Below are 19,497 nucleotides of genomic sequence, written 5' to 3' on the forward strand. Positions count from 1 at the left end.
GCTCAAGAAGATGAGGATTTTGTTGTTGTTCAAAACTAATTTCAAAAAATGTATTGATGCTCTCAAATGTGTTATGGCCTGAAAACCTAAACTTAAATGAAACCAAGAATAAAAGTTATGGTTAATTATTGGTCAAAAACAAGTTTAGGTGACCTCAAACTAATTTTATACACAGAGAACATCTTGAAAAATGAAGATAAAATCTGTCCACCATAACCCTAAAAAGGAACACTTGAAAGAGTTCCCAGAAGCTTAATGAGGGCCCTGCGTTATAAACAACTCGTGCTCCATGTCTGCTGTTTGCTATTGAAAGCGGATCCCAGAAATGTCCTCATCTCCGTTGCATGTTGGAGCTGTATTACTTTCTGATAATCGCCGATTCAAGTATAAACAGATTCATTCTTCTCACACGTTACCATCTTCACGAGAAATAAAGTTTAAAGAACCATACTGATGAATGTGAATTTGTTAAGAGAAGTCTTGGTACTTGTACTTGATTTACCATCATTTTCTTAGATATTGTACTATGCGTTTAACTCTTCCCCATTGGATGTTTTTGTAGGGTAGATCTCTTAACAGAAATGTGATTCAGAGTTCAAATCTTATCATTAGCCAGGCTTCTCAATTTCTCCTTGCAGATAAAAACACTCTAAATAATGATAGGGAAGAAGAAATAGTATGTTTAAAGATGCCAGCTACATCAGACTTATGATCCCTACGTGATACTAACATAATCTTGGAAATATACTGATGGAAAGACCTACTACCAGACAATTTAAATAAGAAAAACAAATTCACATATTTTAACTCTAGTCAGGCAGCAGAAATAAACTTAACATTTGTCTCAATCAAGGTACAAAATACTACAGGTTGAATGTGTGTGCGTGTGTGTGTGTGTGTGTAAAATCATTTTGGCTGAAAATGACTAGAATGTAGTATTGAAAAATAGATATAACGTATTGACGCATATCAAAACAAAGGAGATAGAATAAAATTCCACAGTAGTAGGAGTGAATATTCTTACATACTGCTGGTGGGAGTATAAATTGGTAACATATCTGTAGGACATTAGTGACATTTTTCAAGAGCCTTAAAAACATTTATACTATTTAGACTCGAAATTTCTTCTTTTAAGAACTTGTCCTAAGGCTATAAACCTTAAATGTCCAATAATAAGAGAATAGCTGAAACAATTAAGAATCATTTTCTTGAAGATTATTAATTATAGTAGATAAAGGCCATATATGCCATAATTTTGAATGGAAAAAGTAGTATAAAACTATATATAAAATATCACTTTTATATGTATGTATATACATATTTGCATACAGAATTTATAAGGAAGTATAGCAATAAGCTTAGAGATTGTTTTTGTTTCCAATTTTTTATTGTTTTCCTTAGTTTTCAGTGTTTTTTTTTTTCAGATTTTATTTATTTATTTGAGAGGGAGAAAGAGAGAGAGAAAGAGCATGAGCAGGGGGAGTGGCAGAGGGAGAGGGACAAGCAGACTGCCTGCTGAGTGCAGAGCCCAACATGGGGCTCGGTCCCAGGACCCTGAGATCATGACCTGAGCCAAAGTCAGATGCTTAACCAAGGCGCCCCAGTTTTCAGTTTTAAAAAGAATATATATTGTTTTTACAATCAGAAAAAAATATCTAAGTAAAAAATTAGGGAGAACTCTTGGAGTTCAAAATACAAATACCTATAATTTAAAACAGTTAGCTGATGGAAAGATTTCTATTGACCATAATGTATTTATTTCATGACTTGATCAACAAAAGCTGTTGTACTCCATTTCACTAGACCCATGCTGCAAAAGTCAATGTGATAGCAGCTGAAGCAAACGTTGACGCTGAAGCACGTCTAAGTCTCTAGGCTACTGGAGTGGTTTCACTTGTGTTATCTGGGCTTTGGTTCCACAAAAAAGAGCATATCTTACCAACTTCCTAAAGTCAGGAGGCACTAATACGCTCTAGATTAAATGAAATTTAAATTAAATTTATTTATACTTACATTAATGTATGTAGGCATTCATTCATTCATTCATTCATTCAATAAACATTTATTCACCGTTTGTTGAATGTCAGGTCCTGGACCAGGATGAGGAAAAGGAGAAATGAGTCAGTCTCAGGAAATTGATGGTCTGTGGGGAGAACTACATTTAAGTGTGGTTGAAAATGAAAAGAGTGGGGGCGCCTGGGTGGCGCAGTCGTTAAAGCGTCTGCCTTCGGCTCAGGGCGTGATCCTGGCGTTCCAGGATCGAGCCCCACATCGGGCTCCTCCGCTGGGAGCCTGCTTCTTCCTCTCCCACTCCCCCTGCTGTGTTCCCTCTCTCACTGGCTGTCTCTCTGTCACATAAATAAATAAAATCTTAAAAAAAAAAAAAAGAAAGAAAATGAAAAGAGTGGTAATATGAAGTTCGAGAGGAACATTGAGAAAGGAGTAGCCAACTTTGCCCTAGAGTTAGGGGAGCATTCCCAGAGAAAGTAATATTAGAGATGGGCTTTGTTGAGTGAATAGGAGTTTGCCAGATGGAGAAAATGAGGTGGCATTCTGGATAGGAAGAAAAGGATATACAAAAGACCAAACACCTGAGATAGCATGGCATGTCTTCAGGGGTGGATGGGAAATGTGATGTCACCGGAGCTTAGGATAAGAGGCAGAAGCGGTGGATGGGAGTGGGAAACCGGTTAGGGCCAGAAATGGCCTCACGCACTGGTAGTCACGGTGTTTCTGCTTCAGCAATGATTAATGGTGATTTTCCTGGCTAAAAGAATCCTAATCATTATAATGAGGTAGGACTCTTCCGTTTGAATTATGGAAATTAATAACTGTTATGACCTGTTCCACAAACACAGGTTATAAATATGTTCACATCTCTTTAATCTCCTTTACAGTTAATCATTCAAACCGCCATAGTTCTTATTAGCAAGGAGTCTGTTATCTCCCCTTGAGGTCCCTCCCACTGCTTCTAGATTGTCCATGAATCCTGGGACTTTACTGAGGCCGAATAGGTCAGTCCTCCCCCAGAAACCTGTAGTTAGGTCCACCTGTGACTGCTGTTCCATCTAGCCATGGCATGGCATTGTTTGTACCCCTGAGTCACAGTGGTGCTGATTTGGGGTAACAAGATGACAGCTCTCTCTCCTCAGCTGTTACTCCCTAAATCATAACCTCTGTGCCAGGATAGCTGGATCTGGAGGAGCTTCCAGGGTTGGCCACATGCGAGGCTGAAATTAGCCCTTCCCCTAGAACCTTGGGTGACGGTGCTAAGCCCCAGTAACAGCCCAGACTCCTCCCGTCATCAGGGTCACTTTATTTCAGTTGTTCCAGGACTTTCTCTGTCCCGGGACCTTAGTCATTGTCGCCCTGCCCCAACAGGTCTCTCATCCCCAGCTCCCAATCCAAGGAGGTGCGGGTGAGGACACTGGGGCTTTCCTCCTAGAAGGCCCTGGACTCCTCTTACACACTGACTTGCCTCCTGCCCAATGTCCAGTTTGTTCCTCCTGATAACTCAGAGGTAGAAGCTTACAAGATGGAGTATAAAAGCCAATTTACTTTTTGGGTGTTGAGTTTGAGAAATTATTTATAGATTTTGGATACTCGCCCTTTGATATGTCATGTGCAAATATCTTCTCCCAGTCCATAGGCTGCCTTTTAGTTCTGTTGACTGTTCCCTTCCTTTGCTGTGCAGAAGCTTTTTATCTTGATGAAGTCCCAATAGTTCACTTTTGCTTTTGTTTCCCTTGCCTTTGGAGATGTGTCTAGGAAGAAGTCGATGCAGCCGAGTCACAGAGGTTGCTGCCTGTGTTCTCCTCTAGGATTTTGATGGATTCCTGTCTCACATTTAGGTCTGTCATCCATTTTGAGTCTATTTTTGTATATGGTGTGAGAAAGTGGTCCAGTTTCGTTCTTCTGCATGTGGCTGACCAATTTTCCCCACACCATTTGTTGAAGAGACTGTCTTTTTTCCATTGGATATTCTTTCCTGCTTTGTCGAAGATTAGTTGACCATAGAGTTGAGGGTCCACTTCTGTGTTCCCTTTTCTATTCCATCGATCTATGTGTCTGTTTTTGTGCCAGTACCATGCTATATCAATGACTACAGCTTTGTAATAAAGCTTGAGGTCCGGAACTGTGATGCCTCTAGCTTCGGTTTTCTTTTTCAATATTACTTTGGCTATTTGAGGTCTTTTCTGGTCCATACAAATTTTAGGATTGTTTGTCCCAGCTCTGTGAAAAATGCTGATGGTATTTTGATAGGGATTGCACTGATCCCTAGATTGCTTTGGGTAGCATAAAAATTTTAACAATATTTATTCTTCCAATCCATGAGCATGTAATGTTTTTCTATTTCTTTGTGTATTCCTCAATTTCTTTCAAAGTGTTCTACAGTTTTCAGAGTACAGAACCTTCATCTCCTTAGTTAGGTTTAGTCCTAGATATCTTATGGTTTTTGGTGCATTTGTAAATAGATAGTGGGATGGGGTAATTGGGTGATGGACATTAAGGAGGGCACTTGAAATAATGAGCACTGGGTGTTATATGCAACTGATTAAATCACTAAATTCTACCTCTGAAACTAACAATACAGTATATGTTAATTAAATTGAATTTAAATAAATTTTTTTTAAAGATTTTATTTATTTATTCGACAGAGATAGAGACAGCCAGTGAGAGAGGGAACACAAGCAGGGAGAGTGGGAGAGGAAGAAGCAGGCTCATAGCGGAAGAGCCTGATGTGGGGCTCGATCCCATAACGCCGGGATCATGCCCTGAGCCGAAGGCAGATGCTTAACCGCTGTGCCACCCAGGCGCCCCAAATTTAAATAGATTTTTTAAAAAACCCAATTTATTGCCCTGTCCCAGTGTCCCCCCAAAGTGCCTAATTGCTTTATATTTATATAACTAAGATACCAAGCAATACTTACAAGAACAAAAGATCTTCAAAGTGACTTTCTGTTCCTGCCTTATTCTAAAAAGTAGTTACAATTTATTTCACTAAAATAATTGATATGTCCAACCATGCCTACTATTAAAAAAAAAAACCCACACAATGATTATGTGCTTATATACCTTATGACAAATTATGTAACTTGTCCAAGGTAGAAATAGGTCTTGACCCCAAAACCATGTGTCCAACCACTACACTTACTTGCTGCCTCTTCTCATTCAATTTAGTTGCTAATATTTCATTATTTAGTCTATACCTCAGATATTACATTAATCAGGTTTATTGCAGGAATAGAAATCTCTAAGTATAGGCACTCTTCTGAACTATTGATAAATGAGAGCTGGCCAAAAAGTGTATTTATGAACTAGTGCATTTATATGGAAAGTAAGTATACAGTATTTACGGTAAGAGAAAGTTGTCTTTTCTCTGCAAAGTTAGGTCACAGAAGGGAGAACAGTGCTCACAATTCTGGAGGGACTGGAACTGAACAGTAAATGAGCATTTGGGTCAATACACATTGTTAACAAATAGCATTCGTTAGAATTCGTGATTTGGGAAAGCTATCTACAAGGCAGGATTAATGTGAGTTTATTTTGCTTTGACCCCTTGGTGCAAGTGTAGGACAATCAACTGACCTTTTCAGTTTATCAGTTTAATGAAAGTCACCTCTCAGCCTTCTCATCTTTAAGTTTGATAATAATGAAAAACAAAGTCCAACCACATTGTTTTGACCTTTTCTCCTAGGTACTGTTTTCCCATTAGCATTATTACTTTCCTCAGTAAAATGAAAGCGAAATGCATGTGTATCATATTTCATAAACAAAACAAAATTCTGACACATTATCAGCAGTTTATGTTTTTTAAAGAGGAAAACCATATGCTTTAAAATGTGTGCTGCACTATCTGGAGTTCTTAATAGAAATCCCAGGAGGGCGAGAGACCCCTGAGACGTTTCTATACATCCAGCGGGGAATTAATTGCCTGTCTTCTGACAAAAGCTCAATGAGACCTGACCCCTGGACAGCTGAGCCAGAGTCGTCCCTCTCACCTCCATTTCTAAGACTTTCTTTCCGGTGCTTGCCAGGGCCCAGTGCTGTGTAGCTGGAGCCAGAGCCAGTGATGTGAGTCAGCATCGCTACTGAGCTATTCGTTTACCCCAGTTCTCCTGCAGAATGAAAGCCCTGTGTTTGGCCTCCTGTCACTGTGTTGTGTTGCTCTTGGTGATTTTGCTTTATTATTGCTGTTGCTATTTTATATACTTCGAATTCTTTCTTAGCTTTTAAATCTAATTTGGATTTGAGATACACAATAAACTGTATCATTTTAAAATGGTAAATATAGATATTCTTACATCAGCTTGATTCAGTTTTCAGATTTATCCAGCCCTTTGACTTTATTCAGAAACTAGCAATTCTGATTGGCCTTCACTTTTAAAAAGTGAAGAACCTGTTTCGATTTACTTGGATGTGGATATGCTCTATGTTGGGATGAGGAGGCATTCCATACTGAAAGAGGTGGTATGCGTTTTTCTACAAAGTTAGATGAAATTTGTACTTTTCCCTTGGCTGAGTACACACTCTGAAAAAACAAAGATATTCTTCGGTTCCTAAGGATGAGGAATGAGGACTACGCCTCTTTCCTGGCTTTCCCACAAGATCTCGCTGGTGATTACTGGCACAGACTGAGAAGTTGTATGGGATGATAGAGAAAGAAGCTAACTAACAATTCTTTTTTTTTTTTTTTTTAAAGATTTTATTCATTTGACAGAGAGAGAGAGACAGCCAGTGAGAGAGGGAACACAAGCAGGGGGAGTGGGAGAGGAAGAAGCAGGCTCACAGCGGAAGAGCCTGATGTGGGGCTCGATCCCACAACGCCAGGATCACGCCCTGAGCTGAAGGCAGACGCTTAACCTCTGTGCCACCCAGGCGCCCCCTAACTAACAATTCTTGAAGACCTACTATGTGCCACGGATTGTGCTTAATATATATTTGCCTCACTTCATTTAATTTTCTTAACAATCCCATAAGGCGGGGCGCCTGGTGGCTCAGTGGGTCAAACGTCTGCCTTCGATTCAAGTCATGATCTCGGGGTGCTGGGATTGAGTCCTGCCTCCTTCTCCCTGCTCAGCGGGGAGTCTGCCTCTCCCTCTCCCTGTGCCCCTCGCCCCATGCTCCCTCTCTCTCTCAAATAAATAATAAGATAAAGTCTTAAAAAAAAAAAACCAATCCCATGAGGCAATGAGCATTTTCTTTATTGTAGAGATGAAGAAACTGAGGCCCAGGAAGATTAGGTAACTAGCCCGAAGTCACAGAGCCAGAAGAGGCAGAGCAGGAAATCAAACAACACTTCCTCGAATTCAGGGCCAGCATCTTTCTGTGCCCCACACTGCCCGTCTGCAGACTCAGGTGGCTTGGGGGCCCCGAACCCCACGCTAGGTTGAGGGTCTAATCATTGAATGAAGTCCCGTGCATTTGTCTTCGGTTTAGAGACAACCAGAATATCAGAGTAGAGACCTCAGAGATCAGCCAAGCATTTGCTTGACCACCGCTTTCCTAACCCCTCTCTCTGGCCCTTCACCTTGGACGTGGGACAGGCACTGGTGTTCCGTGCTGACGGGAATGAGCTTCTCAAGGCCTTGAAGGAGGCTCCGTTTGTCTTTTTAGAGACAGCTATGCACCAACAGCTACACTGTTGTTGTTCGGAGGCCTTAGCATTCCTCGTTTCGAAGTGATTACTTCTTTATTATCTTAACATAACATCATTGGCCATCTGGCTGATTTGAAATGTGAAGGAGACTCATCCTGGACGATAATGATTTGCAGGTGGGGCACCAAATCTATAGGGATATTCAGGGCATTTGCTTTTAAAAAACGATTTTTTTTCTAACCTGTGCTAACTGTGCCTTTACCCTTATTGAGAGAATTCCATCATTTTAATAATTTGGTACTGTTTTGCTGGGAAGTGCAGAAATGATGTAAAAAGGAAGTACATTATTTTCCTTTTTATGGGTAAAAAGAGTTCAGAATCTTCATTTGCAGTACTTCATCCTTTCTGATTTCTTCTATGTTGCAAGCAAAATGTCATTTGATTTAAATCGGCATCAGCACGTTTCTTTTAAAGAAACCAAAAATTGTGATTTTTTAGATATACTAAGTAGACGTCTTCCCACAACAACTTTGTGCTTTGAGTGTGAGCAGCTAGTTTGACTCTGGAGCAGGCAGTGGGCACGTCAGGATTCCTTGTCAGCAGCACCTAAAAGCCTATGAAAGAACTTTCTATCTGAGTGTTTAGATACCCCTTCTCTCTAGGGGTAAAATTGCTCTGTGGCTGGCTATCCATTATGTAGTTTCATAGTTTATTTATTAAATGTCTATCACATGCCACATTATCACATCTCATTTAATCCTCACAATAATCCCATGAGATAGTTACAGAATAAGTAAATAATATTCTCTCTGCTTTTCAGAAAAGGAGGCTGAATTTCAGGTTAATCAGTTTCCCATTTGTCACACAGCTAGTGCCTAATGTTTGCAGGGCTCACCAGCTCTGCATGCCCTTTTTTTTTTTTAAAGACTTTACTTATTTATTTGAGAGAGCAAGTGAGGGAGAGAGAACACACAAGCGGGGGGGGGGATGGGGCAGGGGTAATGGGAGAAGCAGACTCCCTGCTGAGCAGGGAGCCCAACATGGGGCCCGATCCCAGGACCCTGGGGTCATGACCTGAGCTGAAGGCAGACACTTAACGACTGAGCCGCCCAGGAGCCCCTGTCTACCTTTTTCAACTGTAACAGCTTGCCTGGGAGTGAGCTAGCTGGAGTTTTAGGAGATGAGGCTAAGAAAGTGATGGAGGGCTTTGAATTTTATTCTAAGCAATGTACCAAGCTTTGGATTCATTTATTCATTCGGTACCTATTTATTGGGCACCTAATGTGTGCCAAATAGGCTGGGCACTAGGGGCATCACAGGGAACCAAGAAGCATAAACCCCTGCCTTCTGGAAGCTTACATTCTGGCTATGGGAGGTTTTGAACAGACAAATGACATGATCCAGTTTCACTCTTACAAAGGTCCTCTGGCTGCAGGGGTGAGAGACTGCTGCAGAGAGAGCAGTTAGGGGGTGACAGCAGCCCAGGCAGACAGTGGGGTTTCTACCAAAGTGCTAGCAGAGGTGAGAAGCTGGGTTCCAGATGGACTTAGGAGAAAGCATGAATAGGATTTTCTGAACAATTTGATATAGAAATTTCTTGCTTTATGGCTTTAGTGGGAACTCGGGTCAGCCTCCGTCCTATACCTGTGCTCTTTTAATTAAGTTAAAATGCTCACGTGTAAAGTGGCTTCACAGCAATATTCAATTTAGTGGAAAACATAGCCCCTGTTCAGCTTCTTAGCACGAGGCCTACAAAAGGAGAATCCTTGCTGGTGCTGGGAGGAGGCAGGTCCGCGCTCTGTTCCCCAGGAGCATGTCCCCTCCAGACTGCAGTTGACCAGCCTGCTCCCTTGAAGGCCATGTGCCCAGGTGGCAGCCCTCATGTGCTTACACTTGAGATTTGTAGTGGGTCCATCTCAGAGCCACTCAGGGTCCTTCCCTGGGGCTCCCTGTGGTGAGGCAGGAGGATGGATCCTCTTAATAAGATTCAAGCCCAGTTTCTTGTTTTTCTGTCACTGTTATTTCTCTGAAATGACATTATAAGGTCCAAATCACAACAGGTATTAATTCTTGGTCACAAAATGGGACTTTTAGCGTTTTGTGTTCCCATTTTCTTAAGTTTGAGAAACAGACTTCCTTGCAGTTAACCTACTGAACTCAAAATGGTTTTGAGTTCAGTAGGTTAACCTACTCACTCAAAAATGGTTCAAGATGTGCCAGATCTGGGAACAACTTTAATAACTTCCAAGATACAACATTGTATTTCCCAAGTCAATGAAATTGTCATCAAGCTGTTTGTAAAGTAATGAGGTATGTAAAATGTCATCTGCCTTCCATTTGTTTTCATTGACCTTAAGTGAATAAGCTCATATTTCCAAATAGTAGAGGAGAATGACCATGGGTAGCCGTCAACATCACCTCTGCTTCGTAGCCATGACATCACCGAGGATAGCGTGGGCAGCTAGCTATCCTTGTGGATTGAGACTAAGAGGCCATCCCCTACACACCTTATCTGGAAGTTGAGCCAAATGACTGGATTTCAGTTAATCATTGGAAGACCGCCTGATCTGCCTAGAGTCCTGCTAACTGCATCTTCTATGTGCAATCTAACATTCCACTGACCTTGGCCATCCACGGGGTCCTGCTGGGCACGTCGTCAGTTCAGGGTATGATTAGAGGCTCTCACTTCCTGGCCTGAAGGCAGCATTTGCACAACCCCTTTCTCCATTAACCTGCCCTGGAGATCAGCCCTGAGGGCGCTTCTTGCTGTGTCAGCCACACTCGGAATCGCATCAGCAGGAGATGAATATGTGTGCCTCTGATGTCCTCCTGCCTCCAGAATGCAGATGAGGGGCCTTGCCATTTTTAAAAAATTTAAAATCAACTGAAGGATCACTTACTTTATGATTTTTCCCAGGGCTACGACCAAAGAGGACTCTGCGTTTGGTGCTCTGGACTGCAGAGGAGCAAGGTGGAATCGGTGGCTTCCAGTATTACCAGTCACACAAGGTAAGAAAGTAGCCATGGGTTGCTGGGCATTTGCATATGTAATGTTAGTGTGAATAAACCAAAAGCATCCCTGCTTCCCTCTGTTGTCCTAAAGACTCTCAACACTACTTTTTGGTAGGCTAGCCCCAGCCAACACCCCTTGCAGAAGCGTTCTTCATCCGGTCCCATAGCAGAGAATGCACTGGTGAACCGAGGGTGTGGGGCTGAGGGCTTCTCTATTTCTACATCAGTCTGTGACTTGAGAAAAATCCGAGCTGCCATGCTGCCATTTTCTTAAAGTCTCTATGTTCTGCTATACTCTTGTATGCCAGAGAAATAATAATAGGTAAGCATTCCCTCTTCCCACGGAGCCCTCTCCCATACTTCAATGCCCTAAATCGTCTGGAAGCACTAGTGTTTGAGAACCAAGTCCTGGGTCCTTGAGTCAGCGGGAGCGCTGACAATGGCGGTGGGAATGGCAGCAGCTCAGACCTGGCCGTGTGGAGGACGGCTTGGTTTGACACTGATTTTAATAAGACAAAAGAGAAGCTTGAGGCAAGAAGGTGATAGTGGAAGATCATGATTATAAATACAAGATCCCATTTAAGACTGGGGACAGGGAGATTAATGTCAACAACCACCTCTGAGAGAGGGCAAAGTGCACAAGCACAGAGACACTGGAGCAAGTCAAATGTTAGTTCAGAGGGGAATTCTCAAATCGACGTGTATGCTGCTGAGCAGCGACGGCTGGGCACAGGAGCAGGGTCTGGTCTGCCGCTGCTGGAGTGTTTGTCCTGCATTTCCAGATTAGAAGGAACAGATCGGCAAGCTTCCATTATCAAAATCAGAGAGAGGTTTGTTTTTTTGAATCGTGTTTATATCCTTTTGGATCATTTACAGAGTCGGTCTCTATTACCCTATTTCAGTAAGTTAGAGCTTAAGAGAAAGGAGCTCCGGCGCATGAATTTGACCACTGCGCAAAGGAAAACCGTGCTTTATGCTCAACTCTTTGACCTCTTCAGTTCTTCTGAAGTAATTCTGGGGAATAAGACTATTCCAGATAAGTGTCCTGTGGTTGGTGGGTCGGTACCATGAGCTTCTATATGTTGTGGTGGACTAGCACACCAGATGAGAGCTATTCTAGATGCAGCAACCTTCGCTTAATATTTCTGACCACCTACTATGCTTCATATTAGGTGCTAGGGTTAGCATCATTTAATGATTCACCCTAACCTTATCAAGACTCCAATCTAAAGGACACCAGCCACTGAACTTCAATTATACTATAACGTGCGAAGTGTTCTGATAACGTGTGGACGGCAGAGACAGGAAGCTCGCCTAACGTGGCCTGGGAGAGCGGTCAGGATAGGCTACATGGAAGAAATCACATCGAAGCAGAGACTTGAGGACCGAACAGAAGTAAACTAAGGAAAAGGAGTTGACAGGGCATCGGGTAGTGAGAACAGTTCCTGCAAAGGCCGGAGGTAAAGCGAGCACAGCACCCTGAGGAAACTGAAGGGGTTCAGAGTGGCTGGTGCCCAGAACGCAAGCTGCAGAGCGGTCGGAGGTAAACAAGAGCCTGTACAAGAAGAATATATACACCATGTTTAGAAGTTCGCACTTCAGGGGCGCCTGGGTGGCACAGCGGTTAAGCGTCTGCCTTCGGCTCAGGGCGTGATCCCGGCGTTCTGGGATCGAGCCCCACATCGGGCTCCTCCGTTATGAGCCTGCTTCTTCCTCTCCCACTCCCCCTGCTTGTGTTCCCTCTCTCGCTGGCTGTCTCTATCTCTGTCAAATAAATAAATAAAATCTTAAAAAAAAAAAAAAAAGAAGTTCGCACTTCATCTTGAGGCAACAAGAGTAACTGAATTATTTTTAAGGAGGAACTTTTAGATTCTATACATCTTGGACTCTATAAAAAACAGAATACCTGAGAACTGTTTTGAAGCACATTTATTCTCGATAATATACTCTTCTCCAAGAAAAAAGAAATTGGATTTAAACTGCAATGGATCTGGCTTGAACTTTCTTCAACCACTGAAATTCCTTAGATCTGAAGAAAGGTTTATTCCTCTGTAAGGTTTTGGGTTTCACTGTAGCCTACTAAAATACGTGGATGCCATCGGAAATGACTTGATTCTAAGCTTTTAGGAGGTCGGCAGAGAAATACATATATGCATTTTTTTCCAGAAGATGTGCAATCACATTAACAGAACTGGTTTATCTTGACAATATCCATGTTGCCTCTATACAAGAATCTATATGTTGGTGGCTGGTCTGCTTTGCATTTTCAGGAATGGAAAGAAATTCCAGAAAGGGAAGCATGGCTTTTTACTTTTAGATAGCTCTTTATCTCACCTTTAAAAAAATATTCTGCCTGCTTTATATGATACAGTCAAATTCAAAGGATTTATTCTGTATTCTCCTGATTAACATACGAAACAAGGCATTGTCAAGAACATCATCATTCCTGGAGCGTCTGAGTTTAACCTGAAGTAGATATAACAAGAAGAGCCAAGCCAGGGAGGACAGAGAAGATTGTCCTTAAACTTCTCTATAGCATCATTTTTGCACGCCAAAAATAGTCCGACACTGTCCAGTTCACTCCAGCCACAACAAAGAGATCCTCTGATCTAACGAAGGTTGTGCTAGCTGCTGAAGTGAATAAGCCCTACAATTCCAGTGGTTCAACATAATAGGGAGTTATTCCTTGCTCATTTGCCATCCAGTCTCCAGGAGAGCTTGCTCCTCATCGTCATCCGGGGTCCCGGCGGATAGACTCTTCAGCACGCTGGCTCTCAGTGTTGCCTTGACTGTCCATTTCCAGCTGGCGGTCAGGGGAAGAGTGGGAAGGTTTTATGAGACACTTCTGGAAATGGATGTGGAAAGGCAAAGAGAGAGCTTATGTTTGCTTCACTGACGTCTGAAAGGATCTTTATTGTCCACTAACCATGGTTACCTCTAAGAGAAAGCTAGGACTAGGTGGATAGAGTAAGTTATATAACTGTATTGTTTTAATTCTTGTGAAGTAAAAATAATGAAAGAAAACAATTAAGTAAAAGAACAGGGCATCAGGAAACATTTACTTGATGGGAGTTTCTATTTCATATTAAAGAGAATGCTATATCTTCTAAACCACAAATGGCAGACAAGGGAATATATCCTTCCTCGTCCTGCAAGTATACTTACCAAAACACTTCGAAGTGCGAGCATAGAATGGTACCACATCTGAACTTTCCAAGGCTCTGTGTTTTGCCTTCTCCCTTCAGATAAGAAACTAATACACCACGGCTATCAGGAGAACAGGTTCTGGTCTTTGTTCTGCCACTAAGTAAATATGAGACCTCAACAATGAGATCCTTTGGCGTCTCAGACTCTGAGTTTCCTCAACTCAATTTATTAAAGTCTATCTTCCCCTCCCAACCCTCACGATGTAGAGAGAATCTCATATAATAACTATGTTTTACTCTGTTGAGAACAAAGTTGTAATATTATTTACAATTAAAACATACAATTAAGCATGCCATTCTAAGATCTAGTATTATTATCTGTGAGGGAAAAAAAGGCACTATTATCTTCAGCAGTACAACTGTAGATCAGTAAACTATTATTAAAAATTTACTATACAACAGACACTCCAGCCTGAAAGACGTTCAGTCATCATCTCTGTCACACTTGCCACTCCTTCTCTATTGTTTCTATTAATGACAGCATTGTACTCCCTGCTGCCAGGTATCACAGTGTCACTGACACTTTGCCTTCCTTCCTCTTCCCTGCGACCTACATCTAACAAACGGTAAAGCTCCACTGATTCTACATTCTGTCGCTTTTGATGAATCCTTCATTTCTTTGTCCCCTATCTTTTCTCTAGTTCAGCTTTCCATTATACCTACCATATCGTCAATCTTCTGGAAGCCCAGCTCAATTCAAATAAACCCTCTGCCTCCAGACCTTCAGTTGTTCCCCAGTGCTAATAGAATCTAGCCCAAACGGCTTAGTTTCTTGGGCCTTGTAGTTCTCCATGCCATGGTTTCCCACCATTCTCCTCCATCGTCCTCTAGTCTGACCAAAAAGAGCGGTTCTTTACGCATCCCACACTGGACTTTCTTCATATCATTAATCATACCATTCCTCTGCCTTGAATTCTCCTCTTTCCACCTCTTGCATGTTCTGCAAGGATGAACTGAAATGCCCTCTTTCCCATAGAACATTCTCTAACTCTCCAACCCCTATTTCTATCTTTGAAATAAATACAACGCCTTATCTAGACATCTCTAAAAATGTGGAATACTTTCTAATCTATAGAAAAGAAGAATGGAAAGAAGGGAGAAAGGGAGGAAAGAAAGGGAATGAGAGGGGAAAAATGCAAGAAAGGATAAAAGAAGTCAGTTTTTGACCATGAGGATCTTACATTCTGCTTAAATATTAACTTTAAACTAACCCATAAGAAATTTAGTATAGCAAACAATATATAATGGGGTTCTAAATTATTTGCTAAAAGTATCTTACTTTTACAAAGGATTCTGTCACTGACAGGATGCAGAGTGCTATAAAGGCTTAGCATAGCAGATGTAAAGGAGTTAAGAAAAGGGAGAAATGGCTAGGACATGTCAGTCATGAGGAAGGCTCTAGACCTAAACCTTGAGGAATACGTGGGTTTGAGTGAGTAATCAGGAAGGGAGAAAAGGGAAGGCTGCTCTCCTTTATATTGGTGAGGACTGAGACCTGAGGTATGCCTTTGGCTCTGGCGTAGGTGCTATCAAAGAGGAACGGAACTTTTATTTGGGGAGGACCTATTTTGGTGATTGTAAAAATAAAAGATTTGAACTTTTAAAATAATTTCCCTAGCATTTTTATGGTACAGTTATGGTTATTAGTGATCTATATCAGTAAGGGACCAATAATCTGTGGCCCGCAGGCCAAATCCAGCCTGCCACCTGTTCATGTACAGACCTCAGGCTAAGAATGTCCTTTACATCGTTAACTGACTATGCAACAGAGGCTGTATGTGCCTGCAAAGCCTAAAATATTAAACATCTGACCCTCTACCCAAAAAAGTCTCTGACCCTTAATCTACATGATAAAAACCATAAAATATTTTCATGTGGTTATTTCCATATAACAATTTCTTTATGGCTTTTTATGACCTAAATAATAATTTTATTAATTTTGCTTGGAGCTAATATGTAGTCTTCAGGAAGATATTATTGCAATACTGCAAATGTGCACGTGCTATCCTTTGTTCTAGGCATTCTGATTAGGTATTTCTTTAGTAGTCAAGTTGGCTATACTTAGATAGCATCACTTACTGATAAAAACAGGATGCAGAAAATTATTAGTCCTTCTTTTGTTACTCTGAATGCATTCCTTCTTCCTCTCCATGTGATCTTTTCAACAGCGGAAGTTCTATGAAGGCTATTTTGATGGACACGGGTTGCTACACTTTTGTGGGAATAAAATGAAAAGTAATATTAACTATCCTTTTCTTAGTAAATACATCTTCATTTACAATTTCCTTTTATTAATATATTCATAGAAAAATATAACACTAAAGTGATGTAAAATTATAGGATGAAACTTATTGCCAAACTAATTAGCAAAATTTTATTCAGATTAATAGTTATCTTTACTTCATAATTATGCTTCTTAATGAACTTTTAGCCAAATTATTATAATAATTGCTAGCCTTACTAAATTGTTGTGAACTATGTCAGCCTATTTGTGGTTTGTGTATAAATTTTGAAACTCACATGCAACTCTATTATAATAAGTCTGAAACACTCTTTTCAAGAAAACAAACTTGGGCTCAAAAAGGTCTACGAGCATTTTGGAGGCAGTAACTTTGTAAAATAATTCAACCAGGAAATGAATTTCTTACTATATTTTGGAGTCATCTAGAATAGAAATAATCCTGAGGGTTCATCCGGCATGCCCATAACAATTCATAGCAGAAAGTCCTATAAAGGATGTATGCGTATTTTTCTCTTACAAAAAAAAATGCTACTTCACATATTTTGATAAGTTGCAAAATGTTCTCTTCCAGATATAAAGTTCTTTCCACTTTCTTTGTTCACATTGGCACAAGGACTTGAGAATTATTTATGCGTATATTGCTTGTACTTTATATAATTGATTTTTGGAAGTAACACGTTTTTCATGTTAACAGTGTTTTACTGAGATATAATTAGCATTCAGTAACGAAATGCACAGATCTTAAGTATATAGCTCAATATATTTGGCAAATGTGCACCCCTGTGTAACCATCGCCCAGATCAAGAACATTCTGGTTACCTAGGAAACTTCCCTTTCAGATCAACCTCTGACTCCACCAAAGCTAACTATTAATGCTGATTTTTATCACCACGGTTTGGTTATGCCTGTTCTTGAATTTCCTATAAATGAAATCATGCAGTACGTACTCTTGAGTCTGGCTTCTTGCACTAAACGGTATGGTACTATGATTCATCCATGTTGGTACATGTAGTTCGTCCCTTTCTATGACAGAGACTTTTCTTTTGTATCAGCAGACCACAACGTCTTTATCCATTCTCCTGTTGATGGCCATTTGGGTTGTTTCCAGTTTTAGGTATAATAAATAAGGCTCTTGTGAACATTTTGTGCAAATCTTTTGGGGGACACATGCGTTTCTTTTCTTTTCTAGAAGTAGAATTGCTGTGTCATATGATAGGTATATGTCTAACTTTGCTAGATACCCACCAGCAAGCTATGAGAGTCCTAGTTGTTCCCCACCCCCCACCAATACATTATATTGTTAGACTTTTTATTTCTGGCCATGCTTGTGGGAGTAATATTTTTAAGTTTTTCAAGGTACAGTTCTGCAGAGTCCCAAGGAAAGTCCTGCCTCCACTTCTAATGGCCAGAATTCTCTCACTCCCTCCTGCTTTCTTCCTGTATGATTGTCACCTCCATTCTGTGTTCTGCCTTATGATTTAAAGGAGACCCAAGTCCCTTTTATCCTGCATGAGGTTTGTGGGGCTGTTAATGGTTGGAGTGACCTTATTTCATTTCAGAGAAACCCCTTGGAAGAGCAGAACATAGGAATGCCATTCTGTTCATAACTAAAGCTGACTCCCAGGATTACAGATTTCACATGGAGGTAGGGGGCTGTTGGAACTCAATGGAGGCAAAAGGGGGCCTTAGGCAAGAATGATCCCTAAAAAGTTGAGGGAGGGAGATTTCTCTTATGCCCAGAACATAGGTTATTCTAGAAAAGGGGAAGAAAGATGGCATAGAATGCCTTTGTGTTATTCTTTATTGATGAAATTATTTGTTAAAAATATGAACTTCTTGGGGCGCCTGGGTGGCACAGCGGTTGAGCGTCTGCCTTCGGCTCAGGGCGTGATCCCGGCATTATGGGATCGAGCCCCACATCGGGCTCCTCCGCTATGAGCCTGCTTCTTCCTCTCCCACTCCCCCTGCTTGTGTTCCCTCTCTCGCTGGCTGTCTCTATCTCTGTCGAATAAATAAATAAAATATTAAAAAAAAATATGAACTTCTTTATTAGTTGAATTCAGCTTGCATTCACTAAGAAGGGAATGTCACCACCTATAGAAGGATATTATTGTGCTCTAGTAATTTTTAAGATTCTTTTGGAAGAATGGGGTGCCTGGGTGGCTCAGTCGTTAAGCGTCTGCCTTAGGCTCAGGGCGTGATCCCGGTGTTGTGGGATCGAGCCCCACATCAGGCTCCTCCGCTATGAGCCTGCTTCTTCCTCTCCCACTCCCCCTGCTTGTGTTCCCTCTCTCACTGGTTGTCTCTATCTCTGTCAAATAAATAAATTTAAAAAAAAGATTCTTTTGGAAGAGTAGAATTTAACTTTGGAATTAGAAAATATTATATATGATTTTATTTAATTTTCAAATCAGTGAATAAAATGAATGTTGTCCAGATGCCATTCGCCTAATCTGCTTTTCATGGGAACCATGTTATTCTCTTCTCTGCTCTTGGAAGGAGAGCCTAATGTCATTGCTCATGTCCCAAAATGTACAAAGGAGGAAAAAACATCCTAGAACAGTCTCGACTAGATTGCTGACATTTTTTAATCTTTCCCATTTTAAGCAAAAATATCTGTCATAATTATAATGAGTAAGGTAATCTAGACTTGAAAAAGCCTCATTACACAAGGTAATCAAATAAAATAGATTGATATGTTCTATTCTGGCATAAAAAATATTTTAACCTTTTCCTGATTTATTACACAAACTACTGGCAATTGAATTACAGGGATTATGAACACTGCTGTGTTCTGGTAATCATTAATTAGGGCAATATTTTAAATAGGCTTTATTAAGTGAGGGAATAGATATATGATCATTCTAAGTGCATCCGTTTACCCTAACTCTCAGCAACTCTAAAGCAGAAAAAGTTGAAATGAATGTGTATAACGTTTTGTCGGAATTTCTTGTGTGGTCATGCTGAGGAACAAGATGTCCTCTTACATAAAAATAAGAAAGTCCTAGCTTATTTTAGTAGTGGAGTTCTTGCCAACTTCCCAACCCTCATCAGGTTCATGTTTCATTCTAAAATAAAGGGAGATGGTAGAAATGCTTGTGGGACTTCTTTATGTTATCTGCGCAAATGTACTTAGATATTTTTATGTCGCCGGCCCTATTGCCTCTCTATAAAGTGATAGCTGGGGTGCCATGGCCAGAGTGGGGACAGTTTTGTGCTCATCTGCAGCTCCGGTTATAAAAATAATAGACCTGATATACCCATTTAGCATAATTGTGTCTGCGCCGTGTCTCCAGCGTGGGCTTTCTTCCATCATTAATGTCCCGTGCAGTATAGACGTGCTAATCACAGGTTATTGTCTGAATCGTTACTGCTGGGTTTTTATGTATCCCGTGTTTTTCTTTCAGCGCCTAGATATTTGCATTAGTTGGTCAAGC

The 19,497-nt window shown here is 40.9% G+C and overlaps 1 protein-coding gene across 4 annotated transcripts in view; it reads left to right on the forward strand.

Moving 5' to 3' along the window:
• The window catches only part of CPQ (carboxypeptidase Q), a 439,474-nt gene that overhangs the window by 324,251 nt on the left and 95,726 nt on the right, over positions 1–19,497 (forward strand). For all 4 annotated transcript variants that reach the window (XM_040625805.1, XM_040625806.1, XM_040625807.1 and 1 more), the window contains exon 6: positions 10,518–10,609. In XM_040625805.1, the coding sequence (XP_040481739.1) occupies positions 10,518–10,609 (92 nt within the window). The remainder of the gene's footprint in view (positions 1–10,517; positions 10,610–19,497) is intronic.

Source organism: Ursus maritimus, unplaced genomic scaffold (genome assembly GCF_017311325.1).
Source record: "Ursus maritimus isolate PB19 unplaced genomic scaffold, ASM1731132v1 scaffold_9, whole genome shotgun sequence".
In the NCBI taxonomy this organism is placed as follows: Eukaryota; Metazoa; Chordata; class Mammalia; order Carnivora; family Ursidae; genus Ursus; species Ursus maritimus.